At 37.1% G+C, this 11585-nt stretch overlaps 1 protein-coding gene across 1 annotated transcript; it reads left to right on the top strand.

Annotated features, from left to right (window-relative positions):
- LOC107615296 (CBL-interacting serine/threonine-protein kinase 5-like) lies at positions 2151-2866 on the top strand (the record flags this gene model as incomplete). Its single annotated transcript, XM_021111827.1, has 1 exon — positions 2151-2866. A coding segment is annotated over one exon (453 nt), but the record flags the coding sequence as incomplete, so codon positions are not given.

The following is an 11585-nucleotide window of genomic DNA, read 5'->3' as shown; positions in this document are numbered from 1 at the left end:
AAAAGTTTGTTAATTGGAATTAATTAGCATGTCATAATAATTATATTATTTTCAAAATTTTTTATTTTAATATAGTATATATATATATTGAATCACTTATTAAATATTAAATGATTTTTTAAATTTAGGTTGTTGTTGGGCTATGAAAATTACTAGTGTTATAACGGTTCGGTATAATATAGTAGTTAAATTCAGTAGTAAAAATATCACTATTTTACTATAGGATTTACTAAACAATTATTTGATTAATGAACAAACAGAGTCATGAAAGAAAATCCAAAAAGCCTATATTATATTACATCTTGGGATACTGAACTATATTACAAGGGTTGCTATGTAACTATAACCAGTAATATTTTAAAGTCGATTAGTGAAAATTGTTGTGTTACCGAAGACATGCGTCCGTTTGTAAGAAAATGATAACTAAACATAATTAACAAACATATATCAACTTTATCAGATATTATTATTAGTTTAATATTTTTTATTTATTGCAGTAAAACAAGATTTTTACTGCAATAAATAAAAACCATCAAACTAATAATAATATTTGGTAAAATTGATACTTGCTATATTAATTGTGTTCGGTTGTCATTTTCTTACAAATAGGCACATATTTTCTGTAACACAATTATCTTCAATGCAGAAAGGATCTGTCATAGGGGATTGTGGGTTTTGGGATGGGTTGGATTGGGTTTGGAACTTTTAATGGAGGCGTGAGCTATTCCAATAGGAGTTGAAAATTGTGAGTGAATTACATAACACTTTGAGGCTAGTTAATCTAGCAGCCGACAGAGAGGATAGGGTTGTGTGGAAGTTTGACAGATAAGGTGTATTTTCTATTAACTCATTTGTGCAGGTGTTGCAAGAGGAAATGCTTTCAGATGACGTAACAAGTTATAGTTTCACCAAGACTATTTGAAAAGGCTTAGTTCCTCCAAGAGTGGAGCTGTTTGTGTGGTTCGTCTTGATTGGCAGAGTGAATGCAAAAGAAAGATTATGTCGGCATGGGATAATTAGCCAGGAGGATAATTTGTGTGTACTATGTAATAAGGATGTGGAATATGTTCATCACTTGTTTATTGGATGTGAATTTACTTGGTAGGTATGGTGCGCAGTGGCGGAACTTGAAACAAAATTTTGGGGGGGCCAGATAGAAAATAATTGTCAAAATATTTTTAATATGAACCCCATTTAAGATAAGCTCGTCTAATCTCATCTCTCTGGTTTGGGTGATATTGCCAAATTTAAAGCCGTTTTTTCAAGATCTCGTTGGTGCGCATGGCTAGCTTATTTAGATAGACATGGTCCATTCCCGGTATTTTGAAGGAACATTTTCAAAGCTGGACAGGAGCAATGTGTAGCAAGGAGGATCGCAAAAAATGGTTCACATGTTTCTTTGTAGTAGTTTGGAACGTATGGATCGAAAGGAATAGGAGAATATTTCAGAATAAAAGAACTAGGGTAGAAGATATCATTAATTCGTCTAGTCTTAGTTACCAAGAGTGGAGGCATAATAATCCCTTTTGTTGTTGATGGCAATACCGAAGATGACAAGGGAATATATTTTTGCTTAATAAGTGCTATATGGTTATGATTTCTGTTGTCTAGTCCAATTTATCTTTACTTGTTTGCTCCACTTTGTGTGTTGAGCTCATTTATTTAAAAAAAAAAACAACTATCTTTGCTCACCCACTTTAAAATATTACTACTTATCGTTTCATAACAACCCTCTAATTGTTTAGTAAATTTTGTAATGAAATTGTGATTTTTTTACTACTAGATCCACTGCATTATATCGAGCTTCTATAACACTAGGCACTTTCATAGTCAAAGAACAATCTAAATTTAAAAAATTATTTACTATTTGATAAGTGATTTAATTTATATATATATATATATACTTTTTAACCATATTAGAATAGATAAAAATCTGAAAAATAATATAATTATTATGAAATGCAAATTAATTTTAATTAACAAACTTTTATATACCTTACTGATATTAATTTCATTTAAAAATTTATTATTAATGCAGTTATCTCTTACAATTTGTACACTACCCAAGATTAAAGGAATTAATATCCGCTAAAAGTTCTACCAAACTAATCTACTATATTACAAAAGATATTAATATACTTAAAGGATGACATGTGTATAACAATCAAGAGTTGAATAAGGATGATTTGAAGCAGAGTAGTTCTGCTAAGGAGTTTTACTATGCTTTCAAGATCATTTTCTCGCTGTCGCATGGTTTTGATCTAAGGAGTTTGTTTGAGACAAGGAAGAGATCACCTTCAGTGTTTATATCAAAGCTTTCAACTCAAGTAGTGGTGGGAAAGATAGAGGCTATGTCGAAGAAATTGAATTTCAGAGTGGCTAGGAAGAAGGGGTTTGTTGTGAGGATGGAAGCGGAGAGGGAAGGGAGGAAAGGGAGACTGGCCATGACGGTGGACGTGTTTGAGGTGGCACCAGAGGTGGCGGTGGTGGAGTTCTCGAAGTCTTCTGGGGATACCTTGGAGTATGTCAAATTCTGTGAGGAAGAAGTTAGGCCTTCATTGAATGACATTGTTTGGAGTTGGCAGGGTGATCGTAACAACTAATAGTACTAGTCATGCCTTTGGGATTATTTTGCCTATGTTGTTCTTCCTTTTACAGTTTGTTGCAGCTATAATAATATAGTTTGATTTGCATAATAAGTAAAAGAAAAGGAAGATTCTAGGAAAAAAAATAATGCTGTATTTTGATTTAAGTTATAGTATTTCATTTTATTTGTGTAAAAAATTTGAGTTTAGTTTCCGATGATGTTTGAAGTTAATACTGAAAAGTCATACCCAACATATAGCTTTGTTCTTCATTTAGTGTTTCATTGTTCTGAAGTTTCAAATTTATTATTTAATTTGATGAAAGTGGATTCCACAATATCTATATGATAAGATTTAGTAGCTATTAGTTAAGATGATGCAAAGAATAGGTAACATTATAATTTGTAAATTGTGGGGGTTATTATTCGGTATGAAGCAAAAAATATGTTCAAATGTAATTTGATGTTATTTCCTTAAACATCCAAAAAATCTAATAAAAAGTAAAAGGTAATTTTATAAGCAAAAAAAGACTACATGTGGCATGATAGTTTAAAGTTTAAACATATATAAAAATATTTAGAGCTCATAAAATTAGGATATCAATGCCCTATTAAGAATATTTTTTTTTGAAAAATTTTATTATTTTAACTAAGCTTATTATATATGTATATATGAAAAGAAATGCAACAAACTAAGAAGAATGCAATTAAAGCTCTAAAATATATACAAACTAAGAAAAAATAAAATGTGAAAGTATTTGGGATTAGAATTGTTTTATCCAAGATTGCCGATTGGTCAGACGACCTCCCCACACTTAAAGGTTTGCACTGTTTTCGGCGCTTTTAGAGGTGACCAAGGGGGTACGGCGACTATACGGATTGCCACCTTCAGCTGGTGGGTCAATCGGCTACTGGGTATTCTTTCTTCCACTTCTGTTGTTGCTAAAGATGACTCACCCATGAAAGATAGAAAATAGAATAGTAAGATGAGTGGATGCAAAAGCAAGGAAGCATAGATTGTTGGAATGAAGTGGTAATCACTAAAATGAAGTAAGTGAATAAGTTTGTGACATAAAGGAAACAAGTGTGTGAATTCTAAGTTGCGCGGTTTAGAACACACACACTAGCAAAGAAAGTTATGTCACAATTACACAAAAGAAGCATGCACTTCACTCATTCTAGTGTGCTTCAGATACTTTAAAAGGAAACCTGTAGGTTAAGATAAACAAACAAGTACTCAAGGAGCATAAAAGCAATCAAGCAAATTGTGAAAGGATAATGGATGAAAATTAGTTGATGTGCAAGAGAATTCAATGAACCAAATGAACTATAGAATTCACACATCAAGCAATAACACACTTTAAAATTTGTTTGCATCACCTAATTGACATGAAGTGGGAAACATGGTTGCTATGCAACGTAGGAAAAGAGAGATATAAGATGAGATGAATCATATAGCAAGTATGGTCCACAAAGCTCAAAAAGCTCAAAAAAATGTCACTAGGTAAGCTCACAATCCGATTTCACAATTTTTCAATTTCAATGCATCAACTAGGTCAATCATAACAAGTATCACCTAACAAAAAAATGCATCAACTACATACAATTGCCTAGTAATAGACAGTGAATTCAAATTACATGGTGGCTAGCTACAACATGCAATTTAAAAATCTAACAATGTTGTTGAAGGCAATATCATAAGTACTTGGTATGTACAAAAGTTTAACATGCAAAATTCAATACCAAGCAGCAAAGTATGACCTCAAAATAAAGATATCCAACAATATTTAGCAACAACAATATCAATAATCCAACACTTATCACAAAAATCTAACCTATACTAACAACCTAATCTACTAAAAATAGAAAATTTAAACTAACTAACTAATAAATAGAGATGGTGGTGAATGGTGAGTGAAAAGAGAGGAGAGACATGGAAAAAGAATAGAGAAGAAAGAAGAAGAAAAGAAGTTGGGTGGTGGGGTTAAAGCAACCGTGCGTATGCACAAAAGGTGAAAAAAAAGGGTTTGTGCACACGCACAAGCATGTGCAGACGCTCCCGACAGAGGGTGAAAATCGGTTTGTACGTACGCACAGATATGTGTGTATGCACACTAAGATTTTTTTTATCTGAAAAAGGATCATGTGTGCGTGCGCACATAAGTGTGCGTGCGCACATAAACGTGCGTACGCACAGAGAGGGTAAAAGGCTAAGGTGCGACGCACAAGTGTGTGCGGATGCTCTCGACAAAGGGGATGCAAACGGGTGTGCGTACGCATAAGATGTAGAATTTTGGGGTAGGTGTGCCTACGCACAGGGGTGTGCGCATGCATACTGCTCTGTTTCTCCAAAATTTATTTTCCAAACTCTAAGGTACCACACTTGATCTAAACAAAGGGTTTCAACCCCAAAACATATTATTCCTCAAGACTGCATGATCAAAACTAAAATTCAACTAGACTAAGCTAAGCAAAAGAAGCAAAAAAATCAACAAACTAATGCAAAAAGAGAGGAATTAGAATGATGTTATCTTGGTGGGGGTGTCTTTCACCTAGCACTTTTATTTATTGTCCTTAAGTTGGACAATTGGGGATGCCCTTGCTATGGTGGCTTATGCTTGAATTCTTCCTTGAATTCCCACCAATGCTTGTATTTCCAATAGTCTTCGGGATCCTAAATCTTGTACACCCAATCTTCTTGTTGACTCATGTGATTCCATCCGAGTGACGAGCGTTTAGAACTCTCACTTAAGCATCCAAACATTCTCCGAGATCCATCTAATTTGGCATCACACCCACCATTAAAACCAAGCTTTAAAGACTTAATCTTAACGAACCTAGGATCATGTTTCCAACCACTATCTAACTCCCTCTTACTTTTCAATCCACAAAGATTCCTAAGTTGCCTATCCATTTCAATTAAACCATACTCAAGCAGGATAATAAAACTTGAGGTTAAAGATTTTACCCACTTAAATGAAGGAGTGGATGATACTTCTTGTATGATCTCCAGCTTTTGACAAGCTTTCTCAAGCTTGTTTCCTTGTTCAACTTCTTCTAATTCTTCAACAATTTCTTCTAATTCCTTGATCTCAACCTCATCCACTTGTTGCAACTCAAGCATTAACTCCTCTTCTTTTCTTTGTAGTTTTAAGCTCTCTTCCACTCCACATGCTTCAATTGAAGTTGGTTTTTCACTTTTATCCGTGAAGGTGCTTGAATTGTTGGAAGAGTGTAGTGAGGCTAGGCGAGATAGAGCTCCAGCTAAGGTAGTCATGATGTTTTTTGCCTCTTTTGGTACTCTTTTTGCTCTTGAAGGAAGAATTGGAGTGCTTCCACAAGCCCCTATCAACTTGTTGATTAATAGAACAGGCCAATCTCTCCATACACAACACAAACAAATACGGTGATATAGGATCTCCTTGCCTAAGATCCCTGCTCTCAGTGAAGCTATTTAATCTATCCCCATTCCAGAGGATAGACAGTGAAGAAGTAGTGACATAACGCATAATTAGATTGACTGTCGGAGGAGGAAAGCCAAAACTTACAAGGGTTTGTTTCAGAAACCCCCAATCCACTCTATTGTATGCTTTCTCTAGATCAATCTTAAAGGCCAGGGTGCCTTTCTTTGACTTTGTCTTCTTCATGAAATGGAGAACCTCTTGTGCTACAATGATGTTGTCTGGGGTTCCTTTCCCTGGGATAAATCCTCCTTGAAGGGGCCCAACAATCTCTTTGAGATGGGGATGAAGTCTATTGACCAGAACCTTCGTTATAACTTTGTAAACCACATTACAGAGACTAATAGGTTGAAAATCCTTCATGGAAACCGGGTTTTCTACCTTCGGAATAAGAACCACAAGTGTTTTCATCATCCTTGGAGCGTTCCCGAAATCCTAGTCTACCCCGCCTAATGGCGGGCTGGCGGGCTAAGCCTGCCTAAACTCTTTTTTTTTTAAAATAATATTTGTAAGGGCATATCTTCTGTTTAAATCAATATAAAAGCAAATATTAAATATAAATAGTCTCTAAAATAAATAAACATAATCCAAAATACAAAAATATAATTATAAATAGTCCCATAGACAAAATAAATATAATCCAAAATCCAAAAGCATAATTATAAATAGTCTCCAAAGAAAAATAAACATAATTCTAAACACTTAATTTTCATCTGCATCTTCATGTAAGTCAATAACATCATTCGAACTAACTCCTGAAGAATAGCCTTCTCTTTTTGCAATATCTTCCTCATCTAAATCTTCCTTTAGAAAAAAAGTAAATAAATATATTAGAAAAATAGTACATAATAATGTTCAAAATCATTCAAGTATGTATGTCATAAATATAATTATACCATAATAAAAATATCCACGTATCCAATTTCGAGTGCAAATCACAGCTTCAACATTATCTGGCAATAAACGACTTCTATACTTATTCAAAACATGAGAACCCATGCTAAATGCAGATTTTGAAGCCACAGTAGTAATAGGAATGCTCAACAAATCTCGTGCCATTAGTGATAGTGTTGGAAAACGATAATGGTTATTTTTTCACCATTGCAAAACATCTATGATTGCATCATAGCAAAATAATGTTGCCTCACTCAAATAAATATCAAGTTAGTTCTTTCCACTCTTCACTTTAGCTTCTTGATTACGGGACATCAAATCCTTTGCATTGCAAACAATATATGACTCAAAAAATATGAACAATAAAAAATACATATAACCCTAAATGCAAGAACAACACTGTATTCCTCCCAATATTTCTTAAACTTAATTATCATTTGTTCTCCCATGTTCCTTATAAGCACTTCATCATTCTTCAAATTATTCATCAAAATAAGCTGAATTTGCCAAACTTGAAAAAAATACAAGTTGGATGTTGGGTAAGAAGTTCCAGATATCAACTTGGTAGTCTCGTAAAATGGTAACAAGAAATCACATATCTTTTTAGTTCTTTTCCACTCATCTGATGAAGGACAATACTTCCTAAATCCAGCTTCTTTTACTTTATACATTTCAAAAGCTTTCTTATATGGAATAGCACTTGCAAGCATTGCATAAAGTGAATTCCACCTAATAGGAACATCTAAACATAATGCAGTCGTATACTCAAGTCCCTCAATATCTTGAAAATATTCTTTAAACTTAACCATTCGACTTTCAGATTTTCTCAGATACTTAATACAATCTCTAATCTTATGCACTGCATCACCACATATTTTCATTCCATCTTGGACAATAAGATTTAAAATATGAGCAGAACAACGAACATGAAAGAATTCACCACCACACAACAATGAACCATGCACATCCAAAGTACTTTTCAAGTGACCAACACAAGTATCATCAGAAGAAGCATTATCCAAAGTAATGGAAAAAATATTTTTATCAAATTTTCACTCATTCAAAAGCGTAAAGATTTTAGAAGACAATTCAAATCCCGTGTGAGGAGGAGGTTGTTCAAACCCTGGGTCGAGCTGTCCGATCCGGGATGTTTAACGACAAGTCGACTGACCTTTTCAGGTCAGGACCATCCGACCTCTTCTTAAAGAGCTCAGCCAAACTACTAGGAAAAGCCCAAATAGGGCCCAAACAGAGGAACACGACCCAAATCTAAAGGCAGTCCAAGCCTACAGAGATAAGGGCGGTTCCCTTAAAGATAAGATGACTTCACTCAAAGATAAGATAAGGTAAGATAACTATCTTATCTCCAGAAAGGTCACTCCACACTATTATAAATACACTGGAGCACCCAGGTATAACTTATCCTCTGATTCTACTAAAAACCTGCTTAATACCCTTGCTAACTTAAGCATCGGAGTCCCTTGCAAGTACCACCACCCTCCGGTGACAAAGGATCAGCAGCATAGCCAGTCCAACAAGTCGGACACGACAGCTCTGGCCGTCACCCACTAGCCGGATACATCATCTTTGACCAGAACAAAAGATCTCGTCCGAGATTGACCTACAGTTTCAGGTAACCCACGGAACATTGGCGCCGTTGCCGGGGAACCTGGAAGTCATTCCATCCACATGGAGGATGACCAGGACAACGACCACAACTCTGGTTTGGTAGATAGAATGCCAAATAAAAATGCAGACACTACATCGAAAGATACTCCTCAACCTAACAAAGACAAAGATTCACCAAACACAGAAGCAATGGAAGCACTTCAAAACCGCCTAAAACAAATCGAAAAAGAGGTGGAGCATCAACAAGAAGCTGAGAGAGACCTACGAAGGGAAGTTAGGCGGCGCCGTGAGTTAAAGGAGAAGCTCCTAAAACTCGAAGCAGATCTCAAAGACAAAAAAAAACCGATCTGGTCACAAAGACAGCCCTCGTAAAGACCAAGATCCATTCACCAAAGAGATCATGAGGACTAAAATCCCAAAGGACTTCAAAATTCTCGACATGACTCTATACGATGGCACAACAGATCCCAGTCATCACCTCAGTAATTTCAGAAGTCGAATGTACCTCACCGATGCCTCAGATGCAGTCCGCTGCAAAGCCTTCTCGACTACTTTAAAGACAGCGATTAAATGGTTCGACAATCTACCCCCTAGGTCCATCTCAAGCTTCGACGACTTAGCCAAGAAGTTTCTGACCAGGTTCTCCATCCAAAAAGAGAAAGCTAAGCACGCCCCAAGTCTACTAGAAATCAAGCAACGAGATCAGAAAAGTCTTCGCAGTTACATGGAAATATTCAACAAAACATGTCTGGACATACAAAGTCTACCAACAGAGGCCGCCATTATGGGTCTCATCAATGGCTCGCGAGAGGGACCTTTTAGCCACTCTATATCGAAAAAATATCCCACATCTCTGAACGAAGTACAAGAACGAGCAGAAAAGTACATCAACATGGAGAAAAACTCTTGATTGGGAGAGACCTCAAAACCTGGATTCTCCTACTCCTCCCGAGATAAGGATAAAGAGTCCAAAAAGAAAGAAGATCAACATGGGGAAAAGATCAAAAAATACCACAATTACACCCCTCTTCGGGTATCCCTTGTGGATGTCTACAGAGAAGTTTTCCATACTAAAAAATACCCCCAGCTCGACCACTCAAAAGCAAAAAAGGAGGAGGAAATTGGGGTGAATATTGTGAATACCATCGAATCTACGGACACTCCACCAACAAATGTTTCGACTTAAAAAATGTCATAGAGAAATTAGTAAGAGAGGGAAAATTAGATCGATACTTAACCAGTCGAGCTGAGGAACCAAGAAAAAGAAAAAGGGACGAAGATATCGGACAAACTGAATGACCACCTCGTACCCCGGAGAGATATGTCCACATGATACACGGAGGATTCGCGGGGGGAAGAATCTCCAAATCATCTCGCAAAAGACATCTTAAAGATGTATATCATGTCGAGGGAAGAGAGGAAGCACCCGACATCCCCACAATCACTTTTACTAAAGAGGACGCAGTCGGCATCATCTCGGGATATGACGATCCCATGGTCATCACTGGTAGACCAAGGAAGCTCCAAGGAAGCTCGGCCGACATCTTGTTCAAAACTGCCTTCGACAAACTCAGCCTAGAAGAAAAAGAACTCAGAGCATATCCGAACAGCCTGTTCGGGCTGGGAGACACTCCAATCCAACCACTCGGGTACATCTCACTACACACGACCTTTGGAAAAGGAAACCGATCAAGGACACTCAATATAGACTACATCGTGGTCGACGTGAGTTCAGCCTATAATGCCCTAATAGGTCGAACAACATTAAACCAGCTCAGCGTAGTAGTCTCGACTCCACATCTGTGCATGAAGTTCCCAACCACAGAAAGAATAGCTATAATAAAAGCAGACCAGAAGACGGCGCACCGCTGTTATAACGAAAGTCTAAACCTCAGAGGCAGAGGAGAAGAATTCCACACCATCGAACTTGGTGGAGTTCGAGGGCGGGAAGAACTCCGTCCACAACCCGAAGGCGAAGTAGAAAAGGTCCATATCAGAGATGTCTAGACAAAACAACCAATATTGGCACAATTCTAAAAGGAGACATAAAAAAATCGCTAATACAGTTTTTAAGAGACAATGTCAACCTCTTTGCATGGAAAGCCGCAGACATGCCAGGCATAGACCCAAAGTTAATGTGCCATAAGTTGGCAGTTTATCCAGGATCTCGGCCAGTACAGTAGAGACGCAGAAAGCTCAAACCAGAACGATCCCAAGCTGTGGAAGAACAAGTACAAGTTTTACTGGAGGCAGGATTCATAAGAGAAGTTAAGTACCCACTATGACTAGATAACGTCGTCTTGGTGAAAAAATCAAACGGGAAGTGGCGGATGTGCACCGACTATACTGATCTCAACAAAGCCTGCCCAAAGGATCCCTATCCACTCCCAAGTATCGACGCTCTAGTGGATGCCTCCTCCGGATATAAATACTTCTCATTTATGGACGCTTATTCGGGGTACAATCAAATCCCAATGTACCCACCCGATCAAGAAAAACTTCATTCTTAACCCCAAAAGCAAACTACTGCTACATCGTCATGCCTTTCAGACTCAAAAATGCGGGAGCTACTTATCAGAGATTAATGAATAAGGTCTTTGTAGACCACATCGGGAAAATCATGGAAGTCTATGTGGACGAATAAAAACGCAAAGTAAAGAGACGTTACTGTCCGACCTCACCCAAGTATTCAACACTATAAGAAGGCATGGCATGCGACTCAACCCTGCAAAATGCACCTTCGCAGTAGAAGCCGGAAAATTCTTGGGTTTTATCCTCACACAAAGGGGAATTGAAGCAAATTCGGATAAATGCAAGGCTATACTCAATATGAAAAGTCCGACCTGTGTCAAAGAGGTACAATAACTCAACGGAAGACTGGCAGCCTTGTCCAGATTCCTAGCCGGATTGGCAATAAGATCCCTACCCTTCTACGCCACTCTAAGGAAGGGAAAGAAATTCGAATGGACGACGGAGTGCGAGCAGGCCTTCCAAGATTTCAAAAGATTTCTAGGACA

This window comes from Arachis ipaensis, chromosome B09 (genome assembly GCF_000816755.2).
Source record: "Arachis ipaensis cultivar K30076 chromosome B09, Araip1.1, whole genome shotgun sequence".
In the NCBI taxonomy this organism is placed as follows: domain Eukaryota; kingdom Viridiplantae; phylum Streptophyta; class Magnoliopsida; order Fabales; family Fabaceae; genus Arachis; species Arachis ipaensis.
Note: the sequence above shows the minus strand (reverse complement) of the source record. Positions and strands in the feature narration are given on the sequence as shown.